General features: G+C 43.5%; 1 protein-coding gene across 2 annotated transcripts in view; it reads left to right on the top strand.

Annotated features, from left to right (window-relative positions):
* LOC134350939 (cytosolic purine 5'-nucleotidase-like) overlaps positions 1-20,591 on the top strand; it is a 154,411-nt gene that overhangs the window by 64,872 nt on the left and 68,948 nt on the right. For both annotated transcript variants that reach the window (XM_063056807.1, XM_063056808.1), the window contains 2 exons: positions 11,264-11,355; positions 19,469-19,526. In XM_063056807.1, coding sequence (XP_062912877.1) covers positions 11,264-11,355; positions 19,469-19,526 — 150 coding nt within the window. The remainder of the gene's footprint in view (positions 1-11,263; positions 11,356-19,468; positions 19,527-20,591) is intronic.

Genomic DNA, 20,591 nt, shown 5'->3' with positions numbered 1-20,591 from the left:
GGTCTAGGTAGGGCGACCAGGCAGCTAGGGAAGTCCACACCTTATGAACAAATAAATTGATGAAAGATGTACAAACATTAGAAAGAGAAGGGGTTTTGTGTCTACCATGTGGTTATTCAGACACATTGTGGATTTTAGCACAGCAAATGAGGCATCTGTGGAAAAAGTCTTCACAGAAAAAAATACTAATGAGAGGTTGCGAAACAAATAAAGTGATGCAGTGCTGGATACTTAATTTTGCTTGAAATGCTTGATAAATATGGCTGTCTTTGCTGTTCCTGAAATAGAGAAAAGATCAAAGGAAAGATTATTCCAATTGCATCAACTCTTGTTTTTGGAATTCTTTTTATTTTGTGTGTCCACGGAGGGGATTTAAACAATTATGCAGACTTCAAGTTTGTTATGGACTGTGGTTTACCAAAGAGGCAAACAGTTTTGCTGTATCTTTTGATTGGTGAAGAGCCGAGTTTGGACCTTTCAGATTGACGTTAATCGTACTTTGCCCATTTGAGAAAGCATAAAATGGCTTATGGATGGTTAAGAGGCTGCAGGATCAGTAATGCTTTGATGTTTCATCTTACTAAGGCAATGTTATCAACAAAGCATTCTTTATTTATTGCAGTCAACTCTTATGTAGTGGCTATTGCAGCTAAGTGTAAGCTCAATGCAGATTTATGGATATCTTCAGGGGTTTTGAGGATGGTGGAATATAGATAAAGGAGAACCAGTGGATGTGGTGTTCTTGGATTTTCAGAAGACCTTAGATAGATTCTCATCTAAAGAGGTTAGTGTGCGAGGTTAAAAACCGTGGGCTTGGTGTAATATACCTGGCATGGTTTGTGTATTTATCGACAGGTAGGAGACAGAGACTGGGAATAAAAATATGAATCTGGTATGCTGGAAATCTGGAATAAAAACGCAGACAGCGTCTGTGGGAAAAGATAGAGGGTCAGAATGAGAAAGAAATAAGTCAGTTTAGAGTTGCAAAGATGATAGCGGAAGGATGGACACAACAAGGGTTAAACGTCTGAGGCCAGAGTCGCCGTAGTGATGAGCCATTGATGAAGGGCTGTTAGAGGGAAATGAACAAAAATAGAACATGTAAAAGCTATAGAGATATAAGAAATATCTGGCATGCCAGGCCATGGCAGTGAAGAGGGAAAGCTACAGCACAGAAACAGGCCCTTTGGCCCATCTAGTCCATGCCAACCTGTTTTTTGCCTAGCTCCCACATCATAGTCCTACGTACTCTTCCCAACCGTGTACTTATCCGAATTTCTCTTAAACATTGCAGCTGAACCTACATCTACCACCTCAACTAGCCGCTCTATCCACACTCAACGCTATCCTCTGCAAAGCCCACATCTAGGCAATAATCAAGGCTGCCTTTGTGGATACCAACTATATCCTCTTACCCGATTGGATAAGCACACTGTCAATCACAGCCCCTTCACCATGTCATAGGGTATTCAGCATTTCCTTTCTGTTTTTCTGAAATTGCATTGGCTGTTTACATTAATGTGTGTTTGAACCCGCCCTATCCAACCCTCTTGAACGGCAGTGCAGGAGTAAGCCATTCGGCCCTTCGAGCCTGCACTGCCGTTCAGTATGATCATGGCTGATCATCCAACTCAGAACCCTGTACCTGCCTTCTCTCCATACCCCCTGATCCCTTTAGCCACAAGGGCCATATCTAACTCCCTCTTAAATATAGCCAATGAACTGGCCTCAACTGTTTCCTGTGGTAGAGAATTCCACAGATTCACCACTCTCTGTGCGAAGAAGTTTTTTCCCCATCTTGGTCCTAAAAGGCTTCCCCTTTATCCTCAAACTGTGACCCCTCATTCTGGACTTCCCCAACATCGGGAACAATCTTCCTGCATCTAGCCTGTCCAATCCCTTTAGGATTTTATACGTTTCAATCAGATCCCCCCTCAATCTTCTAAGTTCCAACGAGTATAAGCCTAGCCGATCCAGTCTTTCGTTATATGAAAGTCCTGCCATCCCAGGAATCAATCTGGTGAACCCTCTTTGTACTCCCTCTATGGCAAGAATGTCTTTCCTCAGATTAGGGGACCAAAACTGCACACAATACTCCAGGTGTGGTCTCACCAAGGCCTTGTACAACTGCAGTCGTACCTCCCTGCTCCTGTACTTGAATCCTCTTGCTATAAATGCCAGCATACCATTCGCCTTTTTCACCGCCTGCTGTACCTGCATGCCCACTTTCAATGACTGGTGTACAATGACACCCAGGTCTCGTTGCACCTCCCCTTTTCCTAATCGGCCACCATTCAGGTAATAATCTGTAGAAGTTCGCTAGAATCTTTGGTGAGGTACCAAATCTCATTAGACTCCCAACGAAATAGAGCCACTCAAGTGCCTTCTTCATAATTGTATGAATGCGTGGGGACCAGGATAGATCTTCAGAGATGTTGACACCCAGGAACTTGAAACTGCTCACCCTTTCCACTGCTGATCCCTTGATGAGGACTTGTGTGTGTTCCCTTGATTTCCCCTTCCTGAAGTCCACATTTAATCTCTTGGTCTTACTGACAATGAGTGCAAAGTAGTTTTTGTGACACCACTCAGCCAGCCGATCTCGCTCACTCCTGTATGCTTCCTTATCACCCTCTGATATACTGCCGATAACAGTTGTACCATCAGCGACCTTATAGAAGGAGTTTGTACTGTGCCTAGCCACCCACTCTTGGACGTAGACAGAGTAGAGCAGTGGGCTAAGCACTCATCCTTGAGGAGAGCCAGTGTTGATTGTCTGCGAGGAGGAGAGGTAATTTCCAATCCACACTGACTGTGGTCTCCCAATGACAAACATAGGACATAGGACGTAGATCAATGCAGCACGGCACCAGGCCATTTGGTCCACTATGATGTGCTGAACCAGCTGAAAAGCAAATCAAAAGCATCCGAACACGACCTCCTTCTACCTACACAATGTCCTTATCCCTCCATCTTCCTTACACCCATGTGCCTATCCAAACATCTCAATGTATTTGCCTGTATTAGCATACCAGTCAGTGCATTCCAGGCATCTATCACTCTGAGTAAAAAGCTTACCCCCCACGTCCCCCTTGAACCTACCCCCTCTCACCTTCAATGCATGCCCTCTGGTGTTAGACATTTCAACCTTGGGAAATAGACACTCCCTGTCTGCTCCATCCATGCCTCTCATGATCTTAGAAACCTCAATCAGATCTCCCCTCGGCCTCCGGCGCTGCAGGAAAAACAAACCAAGTTTATCCAGCCTCTCATGATAGCACATGCCCTCTCCACCAGGCAGCGCCCTGGCAAACCTCTTCTGCACCCTCTCCAAAGCCCCAATGTCCTTCCTATAGTGGGGGTGACCAGAACTGTATGCAGTACTCCAGCTGTGGCCGAACCAGAGTTTTATAAAGTTGCAACATAACCTCTTGAGTTTCGAACTCAATGCCTCGACTAATAAAAACAAGCATTCCATAAGCCTTCTTGACCACCTTATCGACCTGTGTAGCCACTTTCAAGGAGCTGTGAACTTGGACCCCAAGATCTCTCTGCTCAGCAAAACTGATAAGGGTCTTGCCCTAGTACTGTCTCCTTGCATTTGCCCTACTGAGGTGCAACATCTCACATTTATTTGCATTAAACTTCATCTGCCACTTCTCAGCTCATATCGGCAACTGACCAATATTGCACTGAATTCTTTGCCAGTCTTCTACACCATCCACAACACAGGAAGTCAAGGGTCTAGTTGCGGGGGGTTGGGGGGGGTACAGAGGCCCAGGTTTTGAACTGGCTGAAACTGGAGTACCCGGAAAGGTACGTGGCTGTCCGCACTTTCCTGAGGGGATCATTTTCACAACTGGGAAGTGCTGCAATGTACTACTGCAAAATGACAACCAGTCATATTAAACCTGTCTGCTTCTGTGCTGTAGTGTTCTGTGACTCTAGTGGTCTGGGTGCAGGTCGCTGGGACTGAGCAAATTAATGGTTCAGCACGGACTAGATGGCTGAAGGGCCTGTTTCTGTGCTGTAGTGTTATACGAATGCATGGTTCTGATTCTGATAGGATGAGCCTTTAGTCATGTTGCTTGAGGAATAGAAGGTAATTTGAATTTTCCAAAACTGTTGGCAACACCTACCTTTTAGGATTAAGCAGACCCTTCTAGAGTGGCCTGGCAATAAACCAGAGGTTCCTGGTAAAGGCTGCTGAAATATATGAATGCCAGAGAGGGTCCCACTACTGTTTCCTGGGTTTCCTTGTGACTGATCAAGTTGGCTTCCTGAATTGTTAAGACAATTGGCAATTTTAACTGACCCCCATATCGACCAAGGGCATTTGGCGAGCTACTGCCACTTCTCTACCCACACAGGGTTTGCTGTCCAAATCAGTCAGTCGATTTGCAAATCTGAAGTCCTCCTTACTAAAGAGCAACTTCTGATGACATTTAGCATTTAATCCTTTGGTATAAATAGCTGATTCTTAAGCCCTGTGCCTGAGATTCCTTACATAGCTGTGGCTTAAGTGAACTCCATTTTGTAATAAACTGCCCTTTTCTCTTGTTGTTCCACTTACTGGTCACAGGCTATGATCAAAACAAGATGAAAAAGACTTGTTCACAGTCAACAAGAAGGAATCCAGTGAAGTAAATGCTGAGGAAAAGCCCCGCAGGGCAGTGTTGTGCCTGGGTCCTTCTCAACCGTTGTCTCATGGCCTGGGCTCTCTGGAAAATTAGTCAATAGCAGCCAGCAGCTTACTTCATACTGAATCCCAATTTTTTAACAAATGAAACGAAAGCAGGTAATGCAGTAGTTTAAACTTTTCTGGGACCCCACTGAGTAGGCAGGAATGCCACTGCTAGGAATGATTTCTCCATTGCACGTGCAAAAATCTTTGCGCTAAGAGAGATTCAATAGCGAAGGCCAGTAGCCATTACTTTCCATTACTTTCAGAGATTACTTTCCATTTGCACAATTTAGGCCACTGTGAGGGAATGGGTTAAGGGTCTGTCTATGCCTCTATTCCCCCAGGTGAGCTCGCTGTGTACTTTGCCTGGCCTTTACTGGAGAAATTTCTCCTGTAAAAATATACTATCATGAATGCAGAGTGACTGACTATGGCCCCAGAGCAGCTGCAGCGGACCCATGCTCTTATGTAGGGGAATCCCATTCCTCTTCTGCTCCACAATTTTCCTAAAGGAAGTCGGAAAAGAGTAAGATAACTCCGGGCTTCCTGCCTCAAACTTTTCCTTCCCATTGGTTGGCCTTATGAGAAAATGGCAACACTTCATCCTGCGCAGGTCACAATAATGTAATTGTTTGGTTTGCATATTTTAAAAATCAGACCAGTTTATGGCAATAGTCCCATCTCTGTAGAATATGTTAAAATTTCAACACAAGAGAAGATAGTGCGGCCCCAGTAGATAGTCCCATCTAGGCAATCCATATATAGGGATGGTTGAAATTCCTCATTAGAGTAGTGGAGATTAGTACTATGGTGTGCATAGTTTATGAGTTCCAAACTGGTAGGTGGTTCATTGTGTCACCAACAACATATATTAAGCCAGAAATTCAAATGAGAATGGAGAACTTGCAAGATGAAATGAAACCGAATCTTTGACAGAGTAATGTTGAAACCGTAGCTTTTCTGGCATGGGGAAGATTTCATAAGATTTGGAATGTAGAGATGAGTACATTGACTGAGATCTTGTGTCTTGTTTATTTATAACTGCTTACTCTTGTCCCGAACCATTGCTACCAGGAGAGTAGTTATTGTTGAAATGCAGTGACTGACAGACCAGACAACTGGGTGATATGGAGTATCTCACCAGTTGCTGCATTCCAGACTGCTGAGAAATCTACTTCAAAGGAAAAGTGCAAAATGCATTTAATCACAATCTAAAATGAGACGCAGATTTAATTTTCCAGGAAATCTAAAAGAGTGAAGTTGCAGCGAGTTAAGTCCATTAGCCTCAGATAAGCACAATGCTCTAGCACAATCATCATCTTTCCTCCTGTTTGGCTCCCTGTCTTTGCTCCCAGGACATTGAGAAATTGGGTCAAATATAATTTAAATGAAATGCATCATCACACTGATCTGCGGCCCTGTTCCAGAAGATACACCCAATTCGAGAGGACTGCTCCTCCAGTCTGCTTCTTTATCCCCCACCATTCCATTTAGATCTCTGTTCAGGTTGCTACCTCTTCCCACAGCCACATTCTCCCTGTTGAGAATCACATTATAAGTGAACATGGCTCCAGTACTTGGTCGGTCCCCTTCTGACCTCTCCACAGTCTTTGTTAAAGACCTCTGCCAAATTCTTCTGCACTCTAGCCTTATTCCCTACGACCCAGTCCAACTAGGGAAGATATTTCCCGAGAAATAGGCCTCATTAGACCATAAGGACGTTTCCTATGGTGGGAGAGTCATAAGACTAGAGGCCATAGCCTCAGAATAGAGAGGCATCCTTTTAGAATGGAGATAAGGAGGATTTTTTTTAGTCAGAGAGTGGTGAATCTGTGGAATATGTTGCCACAGGCAGTTGTGGAGGCCAAGCCTTTATATATATTTAAGGAAGAGGTCAGGGCATGAAGGGATACGGGGGTGGGGGGGGGGGAGGCAGGAGACTGGGGCTGTGAGGAAAATGGATCAGTCATGATGAAATGGTGGAGCAGACTCGATGGGCCAAATGGCCTAATTCTGCTCCTATATCTTATGGGAGTGAAGCATCACAAACAAACATAATGTTAGATTTCACCTTGTAGGAAGTAATAGCTTACAAATCCTGCCACAGCTGATGTCATTGGAGCAGAATAAGGCCACTCGGCCCATCAAGTCTGCTCCACCATCCCATCATGACTGATTTATTTATTAAGAGCAAGAGGATAAGATGTGAAAGAATAGGACCAATCAAGTGTGATAGTGAAAAAGTGTGTACGGAGCAGGAGGAGATAGCAGAGGTACTTAATGAATACTTTGCTTCAGTATTCACTACAGAAAAGGATCTTGGTGATTGTAGGGATCGCTTACAGCGGACTGAAAAGCTTGAGCATGAAGATATTAAGAAAGAGCTCTTGGAAAGCATCAAGTTGGATAAGTCACCGGGACTGGACGAGGTGTACCCCGGGCTACTGTGGGTGGCGAGGGAGGAGATTGCTGAGCCTCTGGCGATGATCTTTGCATCATCAATGGGGACGGGAGAGGTTCCAGAGGATTGGACGTTGCAGATGTTGTTCCCTTATTCAAGAAAGGGCATAGAGATAGCCCAGGAAATTATAGACCAGCGAGTCTTACTTCAGTGGTTGGTAAGTTGATGGAGAAGATCCTGAGAGGCAGGATTTATGAACATTTAGAGAGGCATAATATGATTAGGAATAGTCAGCATGGCTTTGTCAAGGGCAGGCCGTGCCTTATGAGCCTGACTGAATTTTTTGAGGATGTGATTAAACACATCGATGAAGGTAGAGCAGTAGATGTTGTGTATATGGATTTCAGCAAGGCATTTGATAAGATACCCCATGCAAGGCTTATTGAGAAAGTAAGGAGGCATGGGATCCAAGGGGATATTGCTTTGTGGATCCAGAACTGGCTTGCCCACAGAAGGCAAAGAGTGGTTGTAGATGGGTCATATTCTGCATGGAGGTCAGTGACCAGTGGTGTGCCTTAGGGATCTGTTCTGGGACCCCTAATCTTTGTGATTTTTATAAATGACCTGGATGAAGAAGTGGAGGGATGGGTTAGTAAATTTGCTGATGACACAATGGTTGGGGGTGTTGTGGACAGTGTGGAGGGCTGTCAGAGGTTACAGCGGGACGTTAATAGGATGCAAAACTGGGCTGAGAAGTGGCAGATGAAGTTCAACCCAGATAAGTGTGAAGTGGTTCATTTTGGTAGGTCAAATATGATGGCAGAATATAGTATTAATGGCAAAACTCTTGGCAGTGTGGAGAATCGGGGGATCTTGGGTCCGTAATGTTGCAGCTATGTAGGACCCTGGTCAGACCCCATTTGGAGTACTGTGCTCAGTCCTGGTCGCCTCACTGCAGGAAGGATGTAGAAACCATAGAAAAGGGGCAGAGGAGACTTACAAAGATGTTGCCTGGATTAGAGAATATGCCTTATGAGAATAGGTTGAGTGAACTTGGCCTTTTCTCCTGGGAGCGACAGAGGATGAAAGGTGACCTGATAAAAGTGTAGAAGATGATGAGAGCCATTGATTGTGAGCATAGTCGGAGGTTTTATCCCAGGGCTGAAATGGCTAGCACAAGAGGGCTCAGTTTTAAGGTACTTGGAAGCAGGTACAGATGTCAGGGGTAAGAGGCAGATATGACAGGGTCTTTTAAGAGACTCCTGGGTAGGTACATGGAGCTTAGAAAAATAGAGGGGTATAGGTAACCCTAGGTGATTTCTAAGGTAAGGACATGTTCGGCACAGCATTGTGGGCTGAAGGGCCAGTATTGTGCTGTAGGTTTTCTATGTTTCTATGTGCCTCTCGAACCCATTCTCCTGCCTTCTCCCCTGATGCCCTGACTAACCAAGAACCTATCAATATCTGTTTCAGATATACTCAATTACATGGGTTCCACAGCTATCTGTGGCAATGAATTCCACAGATTCACCATCCTCTGGCTAAAGAAATTCCTTCTCATCTTTGTTCTAAGTGACATCCCTCTATTCTGAGGCTGTGCACTCTGGTCCTGGTCTTCTCCAATATAGGAAACATCTTCTCCACATCCAATCTGTCTAGGCCTTTTAATATTCGATAGCTTTCAATGAGATGCACCCTCATTCTTCTAACCTCCAGTGAGTACAGGCCCAGAGCCATCAAACGCTCCTCATATGTTAACCCTTTCATTTCCAGAATCATTCTTGTGAATCCCCTCTGGACCCCCTCCAAAGCTAGCACATTTTTTTCTCAGATAAGGGGCCCATAACTGCTCAAAATACTCCGTGTGGTCCAATCGATGCCTTATAAAGCCTCAGCGTCACAACCTTGCTGTCATATTCTAGTCCTCTTGAAATGCATGCTAACATTGCATTTGCCTTCCTTACCGCTGAGTCAACCTGAAAATTAATGTTTAGGGAATACTGCACAAGGACTTTCAAGTCCCTTTGTACCTCTGATCTTTGAATTTTCTTCCCATTTAGAAAATAGTCTATGTCTTTATTTCTCCTTCCAAAGTGCATACCATACACTTCCCTACTCTATATTCCATCTGCCATTTCTTTGCCCTTTTTCCGAATCGGTCTAAGTCCTTCTACAGACTCCCGGTTTCCTCAACACTACCTGCACCTCCACCTATCTTTGTATTGTCTGCAGGCTTGGCCATAAAGCCATCAATTCTGTTATCCAAATCGTTGATATATAGCATGACCTTGTCAAAGACCCCACATCCCTCCCCATTACCGAGATTCAAGAGTCGTTTATTAATCGCGTGTACATCAAATAATACATTGAAAATGCATCACTTGCGTTAACGATAAGCATACCCGAGGGGCAGCCCGCAAGTGTCGCCATACATTCCGGCGCCAACATAGCATGTCCACAATACTCGCCAGAACAACCGAGAACTCAGCAACCTGCAGAACAAGTTGTGTTACTCCCTCCCACCTACGCACATACACAGTTCTCTAACTCCAAGACAGGCCACCTTCTTCACCTTCTTCAGCCTCCAGCAGCCTCAGTCACACAAACACTGGGCCATCGACAACCTCAGTGGATTTAGAGTGATTCGCTGACCTGGGGCTCCAGCCGACGACTTTCGACTTCCGGACAACTGATTGGATCCTCACTGAACACCAGTCCTTGAACTCCAGATTCGCTGGTGGCAGGGCTCCCAACACTTGTCCTCAAACTCCAGTCCCACTGCTTTGCAAATCAATGGGGTCATAAGACCTGCCCACATGGAACTTCAATTCTGAAAACCGCTGACAACTCACTGACTGGGAGGGGTGGGGTGTGGGGGGGGGCGGGGGCACCAGCCTTCGGTCACGCTGGTCTGGCAATCCGATATCCGGCCGGACAGCCTAGCTCAGCTCACGGATGTTCCACCTCCATATTGCTGGCCTTTAAATGCAGGGCAGAGACTTAAGACTAAGCCCGTCCTCTAATTCCCCCACCTCCCTGTTGCTAAACCCTAACCTGGCCACTAACTCCCCTCTCTGTCCCCAAAACCATCCTCATAAACCCAAAAAAAAACCCCACTAAGAAACAGCTAAAACTGAACTGTGACCTCAGCACACAGACTGTTAGCAGAATGTTCAAAGATTCAATTCTTTGTCTGTTACTATGTGTGATCTGCATGCAGACAGTATTCTCTATAACATATGTTCCTTTCCATAATATCTGCTTAAGTGGCTCATTGACGGATTTTTGTCTGATAATGATTCTGCCTTGGTATGTTTTTTATTATGTTGGAGATTATATACCAATAGCTGCTGGGCTAACTTTCAAAATGTAAGTCGATTAAGTCGACTTTTAATTTTCCATCACCATCCTTGGATCTATAGATATCACTTTCTCATCCAACACTTTTCACTGCTTAAGGAACTTTCCCAGTTCACATGTGAGAATAGCAAATCCACTGTGATCTTCCAGTCTGATCCTGTTATTTTGCATTGCTTGCTTTGGTTGAAGCTAGTTTACTGTTTGCTTTTAAAACCGTATATCTAGTTCATCTATTCCTGTGGCATCTCCATCTGCATCTTCACCAAAAATGTTGCAACCAATTATGAAAGCCTTCAGCAGACTAAGGCTAATTTCTCCAACATTTTCCTTACTGACCACCAAAATCTCAGTTTGTATAAGCTTCAAATTCCCTGGAACTCCAGTATGTGTATCATCATCCACTCTAACCGAGCTGATCCCCTTTGACTTTCTCTCAGTCAATGCAACCTTGCAATGGTTTAAGAAGTCCTGCCTGTCCTCAGCTCACACCAACTCCTTTAACATCTCCAGCCGTATGTTCTTCCCTGATACTCAACTGCCTTTCATGGTATCTGCACAATGGAGATTGAATCTTCAATCACTCGGGTTGATATTTTATTCCCAAAGCTCTTCAATTTGTAATATTTAGTATCTGTTTTACTATTCACTTTGAAACCTTTTATGATTCTACTCCAACTGCCAATAAGCCCAACTTTTACTCCAATACCTGTGACATTTCAATGCTAACTCATTTCACTCTTGCTAACATTGTAAATTAAATTCTCTCCATGTAGACCTGAGCTTCCTCAGACCAACCTCTCATCATTTTTCTCCCCCAGGTCAGAGATTGTTGAGCAATACTCCAACAAGTTTATCCAAAGAGATGACATAGAACGGTTTTACATCCTTAACACTCTATTTAACCTTGCTGGTAGGTTTGAATATTTGTTATCTTGTAAGTAGCAGAGAGGACAATATTTTGTTTACTGAAAGGAGCTTGATCCGAGGAAATGAACCTGCAGAAAGAACTCTGACCCGAAACATAACCCAATTTGTTTTCCCACAGATTCTGCCTGGCCTGTTTCTGTGGCTCTTTCATTGTTTCTTTTGTTCACTTGTAATTTTTTAAGGCTTGAAAAATCTAACCAGAAGTTTCAGGTACAAAAACTCAAAGTGATTAAAACACTCGGTAGGTCAGGCAGCATCCGTGGAAGGAGAAATGGAGTTAACGTTTCAGGTCTCAAGTCAAAAGATCTTAATCTGAACTGGAAAACTAACTCAGAACACGAGAGACCGCAGATGCTGGGATTTGGAGCAAAAAGCGAACATAATGGATCAGGTAAAATCTATGGAGGCAATGGGATAGTTGATAGTTCACATCAAGACCATAAATCAGGATTGAGAGTGTAGAGAGGAAAGAGCCAACATAAAGAGGTGAGAGGAAGGGGTGAGGCAGGAGCTGACACACAGTAGGTGTGGAGGGAGCAGAGGGTGGATGTAGAGACTGGCTGGAAGGTGATAAATGGAAACAAGAATCGGATTCAGAATTGGCTTGCCTATAGAATACAGAGGGTAATAGTGAAAGAGTGCTTCTCTAGCTCTGGGTCGGAGTTCTGCAGGGATCAATGCTGGGACCTCTTATGTTTGTGATCCAGATAAGTGACTTGGATGAAAATGCAGATGGGTTGGGTAGTAAATTTGGAAGTGACCCAAAGGCTTGTGGAGTTTTAGACTGCGAAGGTTACTAAAGGTACAGCAGTATATACTGTAGATCAGCTTTAGATATAGACAGAAAAATGGCAGATGGACTTCACAAGGTCAAATGTAAAGGGAAAATATATAGTTAATGGCAAGACCCTTAACAGCATTGATGTGCAGGTGGATCTTGGGCTCCAAGAAGATAGGATGGTACAGAAGGTGTATGACATGCTTGCCTTCTTTAGTAATGGTGTTGAGTATAAGAGTTAGAAAATTATGTCGTAGCCATATAAAACTTCAGATAGTCTGCACTTGGTGCATTAAGTGCAGTTTTGGTCACGCCAGTACAGGGAGGATGTGGAAGCTTTGGAAAGGGTGTAGAGGCTTACCAGTATGTTCCCTGGACTGGAAGGTATGTATGAACTATGAGAGTTTGGACAAACTTGGGTTACTTTCTCTGGACTTCTGAGGCTGAGGGGAGACCTGATAGAAGTTGATAAAACTATGAGATGCATAGATCGGGTACATAGTCAGAATCTTTTTTCCCAGGGTAGAAAAGTCAAATACTAGAGGACGTGCATTTAAGGTAAGAGAAGGAAAGTTCAAAAGGAGATGTGCAGGGCTAGTTTTTCACACAGAGTGCTGAGTGCCTGCAATGGGCTGCCAGTGGTAATGGTGGAAGCAGGTATAAGAATGAAGTTAAAGAAGTTTTTAGTTAGACGCGTGAATATGAGCAAACTGAGGAATGTGGAACTTCTGGAGACAGATGAGATGCAGACATCTTGGGCCAAAGGGCTTGTTCGTATGCAGTTCTATGTTAAAAGGCTGCAGATACTTGATTCTCATAAGTGAGGAAGGTTATGTGGAACCAGGTAAAGGATGGATGGTGGATAGATGTAATGACTTGGAAGAGGGGATTTTCCAACTGTTTCCACCTGCCCCTTTATATGGTTCACCTTACTTAGTAGATTCCATCAAATGCAGCTTATTGCTTCCACTTTCCAGCCTCTGTCTATACTTCTACCTACTTGGTTCCACGTGCCCCCTTTTTTTTAAACTTTTGACACTATATCTATCTCAACTACTTCCCCACTAGCCTTTACCTCCATCCCTTCCATCTGCCCTACCTGGTTCCATCTCTGTCCGTACTGTTGCCTGCCCGTCCCTGTCTCATCCTTCCCTCATCACTTTATATGGGCTATCTCCCTTCTACAATCAGTCCTGATCAGGGTCTCGACCTGAAACACTTACCTCCACGGATGTTGCCAAATGCACTGGTTTCCTTCGGCTCTTCGTTTCTTGAAGAATTAACCTGTTTTCGTATTTTTCCAATTCTGATGAAAAACCGCTAAGAAAGATCGCCAGAAATAAAATCTTAGTTTTCCTTTGCATAAGTACTTTCTGACCTGCTGGGTTTTCCCAGCAATTTCAATATTTAGGATGTTTTTCATTTACTTTTATCAATTAACAATAAAACAAAGCACGATTTAATTTTCCTCATTTGAAGGCGTCCTTTGAGGACAAGTTAAGGGCACAGTCACTGAGTCACAACTAGTTTCCTTTAATCGAAAAAAAAGAGCTTTTATAGTGCAATACTTCAATTCCTAAAATTCTACATTTTAAAAATAGCTGCAGATAGCATTTAGAAAAGAAGATCTGGATTTGCATCAGGCTCTCCAAAATGTTAAATTGTCCCAAAGTATCTCAAATACATTCTTTTGAAGTGTAGCTCTGGGATACGTGGCAACCAGTCTATGTGGGACAAGTATGTGCAAACTCCAATGACAGAAATGATGTGTTGTTTGGGGGACTTTTTTCCATCAGACCACCTGAGAAATCCATTCCTCCCCTTCACACTTTGCTTCAGTATTTACCAGTGAGAGGGAACTTGCCAATTTTCAGAGGGATCTTGGGGTCCAAGTCCATAGGACACTCAAAGCAGCTGCGCAGGTTGACTGTGTGGTTAAGACGACATGCGGTATATTGGTCTTCGTCAACCATGGGATTGAGTTCAAGAGCTGAGAGGTAATTTTACAGCTATATAGGACCCTGGTCAGATCCCACTTGGTGTACTGTTCTCACTTCTAGTCACCTCACTACAGGAAGAAAGTGGAAACCGTAGAAAGGATGTAGAGGAGATTTACAAGGATGTTGCCTGGATTGGGGAGCATGCCTTATGAGAATAGGTTGAGTGAACTTGGCCTTTTCTCCTTGGAGTGACGGAGGATGAGAGGTGACCTGATAGAGGTGTATAAGGTGATGAGAGGCATTGATCGTGTGGATAGTCAGAGGCTTTTTCCCAGGGCTGAAATGGCTAACACGAGAGGGCACAGTTTTAAGGTGCTTGGAAGTAGGTACGGAGATGTCAGGGGTAAATTTTTTTATGCAGAGAGTGGTGAGTGCATGGAATGGGCTGCCAGCGACAGTGGTGGAGGCAGATACAATAAGGTCTTTTAAGAGACTCCTGGACAGGTACACGGATCTCAGAAAAATAGAGGGCTAAGAGTAACCCTCGGTAATTTCTACAGTAAGTACATGTTTGGCACAGCATTGTGGGCTGAAGGACCTGTATTGTGCTGTAGGTTTTCCATGTTTCTATGTTTCTAAATGTGATGTTAGCGTAGAACAGGCTAATATGTTAGAACATGTCAATATTAAGAAAAAGGAAGTGCTGGAACTTTTGAAAAAATATTAGGGTAGTTAAGATCCTGAGGCTAGGATATACCCCAGGTTTCAATGGGAAGTGAGAGAAGAGATTGTGATGCCTTTGGCAATGATCTTTGCATTCTCACTGGCCATAGGAGTAATACCAGGTGATTGGAAGATGGGAAATTCCTTTGTTCAAGAAAGATAATAGGGATAACCCTGGGATTTATAAACCAGTGAGTTTTAATCAGTGTTGGGCAAACTATTGCAGAGGATTCTTAGAGATAGGATTTATGAACATTTGGAGAAGCATTGTCTGATTCAATACTCAATATGGGGTTTGTGAGGGGCAGGTCATGCTTCACGAGCCTGATTGAATTCTTTGAATAAGTGACAAAGCACAATGATTAAGGCAGAGCAGTGGATGTGGTGTATATAAATCTTAGTAAGCATTTGACAAGGTAGGTCATTCAGAAAGTCCAGGGAAATTTGGCTGCATGGATTCAGGACTGGCTTTCCCACAGAAGGTAGAGGGTGGCAGTAGATGGAGTGGATTCAGTGATTCAGTGGATTCAGGGTTAGTAAGTTTGCAGATGGCATGAAGGTTAGTGGTATTGTGGATGGTGTATCAACGGGACATTGATAGGATGCAGAGCTGGGCTGAGAAGTGGCAGACAGAGTTTGGAAGTTCAGACTTAAAGGGCAGAATACAGGGTTAATGGCAAGATTCTTAACAGTGTGGTGGAACAGAGAAAAATTGGGGTTTGTGCCCATAAGTCCTTCAAAATTGCAACACAAGTTAATAGAGTGCTTGAGAAGGATTATGGTGTGTTGGTTTTCATTAATTGGGGGATTGTGTTTCAAGAGTTGCAACGTAATGTTACAACTCAGTAAAACTCTCGTTGGACCACACTTGGACTACTGTGTTCAGTTCCGGTAGCCTCATTATAGGAAGGCTATGGAAGCTTTATAGAGGGTACAGAGGAGATTTACCAGGACGCTGCCTGGATTTGAGAGCATATCTGATGTGGACTGGTTGAGCGAGCTGGAACGTGTCTCCTTGGAGAAAAGAAGGATGAGAGGTGACTTGAAAGAGGTGATAAAAGGCATAGGCAGGAAGGACAGCCAGAGGTTTTTTCCAAGGGCAGAAACAGCTATTGCAAGGTGGCATAATTTAAAGGTGTTTGGAGGAAAGTATAGAGGGGGGATGTCAGAGGTAGGTTTTTTACACAGAAAGTAGTTGATACATGGAACATGCTGGTGGTAGTAGCAGATCCATTCGGAGCATTTAAGAAACTCGTAGATAGGCTCGTGGATGAAAGGAAAACAGAGGGCTATGTGGGAGGGCAGGCTTAGATTGATCTTGGTGTAGGTTCAATGGAAGGCACAATATTATGGGCCCAAAGGCCTGTACTATGCTCTACTGTTGTATGTCAACAGTGCAAGAGTTACTTTTGTTACATTTACCTAGAGCAGACAAGTGCTCCCTTTACTTTCATCCATTACAAAGGATGATACTGTACTCCATCTACTCAACATGTACTGGTCTCACCAGGCCAAACCTGAGGATAGAATTCAGGATTGATAAAATAAAACCCACATAATGATGTAAACTTAAACAATTCTTAGTGGCTTTTACTGATCAGAAGTGAACACTAAATCAAAGGGCATCGGGTCAGGACACAGCTTAAAACAAAAGAGATGAAGGTGAATTTCGTGACGCACAGAGAGCCTTTGGACATACTTACTAGTCTGATCGTTTACACACACAAACATTCACTCCGCTGGTGTTGGGCTTCATGGTTAGTCCACAGTTTGACTGCTGCATACCGTTCTGGTCACCGCATTACCGCACTGGAGAGGTTACAGTGGAGATACATGAGGATATTGCCTGGGCTGGAAGAAGATAGCCACAGGTTAAATTTGCCAAGCTTTTTTTGGCCAGAGAAGGGTGGGGGATAGCTTTATTCAGATGTATAAACTCATAAATTGGCATATATGAAGCGTATATTTCTTTTGACTGTGGTGTCAAAAACTAGGGGGCATACAGTTAAAATAATTGGTAGAAAGACCAGAGGGACCATGAGATAGTTTTTTTTTCATCCTGAGGGTAGCAGGGCTCCAGAAGTCCTCATCTTGGCTGCATTTCCTTATTTCCTCCAACCCCACCTCCTCTTTCCAAGGAGGTATTTTGCTCTCCTCCTCGCTCTGTATCAGTTTCTTATTCTGCCTACCCCTTCCCCTCTTTTTCAAACGCCCAGCCCCCCTCAAATTCTCTGCTGGCAATAAGCCTGCGCCTGCTTCTATTTTGTATAACTAATTGCTTGAGAAGTTAGTAATGCACATCACATTTGGCGAGTGTTTGTTGTATATTCAAAGTGTTTAAAGTTTTCCGGGGCCGGAAGCTAACATTAAGCTGGAAGCTCTCTTTCCATTAGTAGGCAAGGTAGGCCGAGTGGTTGACTCCATTGCGGTTGAAGAGCTTTTGAAGTGCAAACTGGCACTTGCTGCATTGCACACACATGTAAATTACAGAAGTATTCTTCTTATGTGAGCAATATGTCAGCATTAGTTATCACCTTCAAGAGAGATGGGGGATAAAAAGATTTTGACGGTTTTGTTCTATTCAAAAACAATGCCAGGAGAAAGGTAGGCCAGTGAATGCCTGCAGCTACACCAGTGCATGTGGTGCATGGTCGGTACTAAAGTCACCCTTTTCCTCTAAAAATTCTCTTTAATCTCTCATCATAGTTTTCTCCCTTTCATGTCATATAAATACAGTGCCTTGGAAAAGTATTCGGCTCCCAACCCTTTGTTCATGTAAATGAGTATTACAACCAAAGATTTTGATCAATTTGACTGAGAATTTTATTTTTGAATCACAAGCTCCTCCTTTCACAGTAGAGCCCAAAGAACAGGGAAAATTGTAAAGCATGAAAAGCTAAAAATTCAAAAACTGAAATGTCAGCAGTCCAAAAGTACTTATCTCCCTCTGCCAAGTGCTTAGTTGAACCACTTCTCACAGCTATTACAGCCAGTAGTCTTTTTGGATAAGTCTCTTATTAGCTTTGTACAACATGATGGAGCAAGATTTGCCCATTCCTCCCTGCAAAATGGCTCGAGCTGTGCCAGGTTAGCTGGGGAGTGGTTGTGGACAGCAAACGTGAGGTCTTTCCAGATATGTTCAATCGGGTTAAGATCAGGACTGACTGGCCACTCAAGGACATCAATTTTCTTCATATGAAGACACTCCATGGTTGTTTTGGCAGTGTGCTTTGGGTTGTTGTCCTGCTGAAAGATAAACTACTTCCCCAGTTTAAACTTTCTGGCAGAGGCTAGAAGGTTTTTATCCAGGATCTCTCTGTATTTAGTAGTATTCATCTTCCTATCAATCCTGACCAGATTTCCAGTCCCTGCCGCTAAAAAGTATCCACCTCCGCCATACTTTACAGTAGGGATGGTGTTACTTGGCTGCCCTGCTAATGATGAGATTATTTTTAGATTAGATTTACACCACATGTACTGCTTAATGTTGAGGCCAAAAAGCTCCACTTTAGTCCCATTTGACCACAAGACTTTCTTCCACATCTTTACAGTATTTCTTAAGTGACACTTTGCAAAGTCTTTACAAGCAAGGGCAAGGAAATGCTGCTTTTTTTTTAGCCAGGGTTTCTTCCTTGCCACTCTTCCATAAATACCCTTTTTGTGCAAGGCCGTAGAAACCGTGGAGCCATGAAACTCATCTCCAGTTACAGACACTGACATCTGCAGCTCACTCAGAGTGACTGTTGGTGTCACAGTAGCCTTTCTTACAAGTGCTGTTATTCTTTAGCGACTATGTTTAGAGGGGCAGCCTGACTTAGGCAGTGTTCTGTGGTTTCGTACTTCTTCCACTTTTTCACAATGGCCTGCACTGAGCGCCGAGGTATGTTCAGTGCCTTCGGAATTATCTTGTACCCTTCCCCAAGTCTGAGCTTCCCTATGATCATTTCCCTGACTTGCCTTGAATGCTCTTTTGTCTTCATTTTGGTTTGCTCCGTTGAAAATCTACCATACTGTTGGACCTTATAGAAAAGAGGGAGTATTTATTCTCATGAATTCATTGAAAATATTCAATTTTCTTCATCAACAAATTGGGTGAGATGGTAAGGTAGTATTGCACCTGAGGAAAGTTAGCATTATAATTACAAAGTTGATGAATACTTTTTCATCCACACAATTCTGGTTTTTAATTTTTTGTAAATTGTTGACAGGTTTTGCAATTTGTCTTTTGATTTGACGTGATGCACAATGTTTTGTAGATCATCTCAAAAAACTCCTAGTTCAATATATTTTAAATTTAGAAAATGAGACAGTGAAACATGAAAGTAGTTGCGGGGGCTGAATACTTTTTCAAGCCAGTGTGCCTCTTCTGCACTTGCCAGTTTGCAAAACAAAACGAGCCTGACGTGTGCAGTGTATGTGGACTAAGTTGATCATTTTCCTTGTGGCAACTATGACTGCAAACCACAATCTTATCCACAGTTCCAGGATGGACAGTGTATCAGTGGCATTGAAAATCATCTGTATTAATGTGGAGAGCATGCTGCTGCAGTTAGAGTAATTGCTTGATGAAGGTGTTGCCTCATGGGTCTGCAGCAGGAAGTTGATTGAAATCTGGATCTGGTACATTGATCTAAACAACCATTATTTCTTTGCAGAAACCTACCTCTATGCCTGTCTAGTGGATTTCTTCATCAATTGCTCAGAATACAGCAGGTATGAATCTATATAACCCCCGGATGGTCTTTTCTATTTTATTGCTTAAACCTGCCCTCAAAAAAACATATTACTCTTGTATTTGTTTGTAATAATCTCTGAGGGTTTATAGGCATCCATTAGTCTTGTGAGACCATGGATTTGCGCCTTAGAAGGTTTCCAGGGTGCAGGCCTGGGCAAGGTTGTATGGAAGACCGGCAGTGGCCCATACTGCAAGTCTCCCCTCTCCACAACACAGATGTTGTCCAAGGGAAGGGCATTAGGACCCATACAGCTTGGCACCAGTGTCGTCGCAGAGCAATGTGTGGTTAAGTGCCTTGCTCAAGGACACAACACGCTGCCTCAGCCAAGGCTCAAACTAGCGACCTTCAGATCGCTAGACGAACACCTTAACCACTTGGCCACGCGCCAACAGGGTTTATGGCCTTTGAAATATAACAGTTTATCATACCCCAGTCCTGAGAGATGATCAGATGATCAGGTTTGCCTCATGTTACCAGAGTGGATACCTACTATCATCCTTGATCAAGGGTTGAGATGCCCCTGGAATTGATATACACCCAAGCCAAATGACAGAACCAAAGATAGTCCTGCCGAAGGACCTCGGCCCGACACACCGGCTGCACTTTTTCCATCGATGCTGCCTGGCCTGCTGAGTTCCTCTAGTATTTTGTGTGTGTTGCTTGGATTTACAGCATCTGTAGATTTCTCTTGTTTGTGACCAAAGGTAGAGGTACTAAATATGGGATCAAACATGTTCTTTCACTGAGTTGCATCCTGTCTCTCAACTTTCTCCGTGCAGTACCCCGGTTCATGAAAACTAATTTTCATTCATGAATTGTTGAACCCCAAACCTCTCTTTCAGTTCAATCTTTCATCTCAAGTTGGACTCTATGTTTCTCATTGCATGCGCTTTAGCTGTAGTCTCTATTCCTTTTCTTTTTTCAATCTTTTTATTAATACTGCAGTCTCTATTCCCAGTTCCCGATCATCCAACATTAGTGGCCTAACATTCGTCCATACAAATTATATTTAGGTTCTCTAACCCAGATCCTTGCTCCATCT

Source organism: Mobula hypostoma, chromosome 8 (genome assembly GCF_963921235.1).
Source record: "Mobula hypostoma chromosome 8, sMobHyp1.1, whole genome shotgun sequence".
Lineage (NCBI taxonomy): Eukaryota > Metazoa > Chordata > Chondrichthyes > Myliobatiformes > Myliobatidae > Mobula > Mobula hypostoma.
This window is presented reverse-complemented; position numbering and strand designations above follow the sequence as displayed.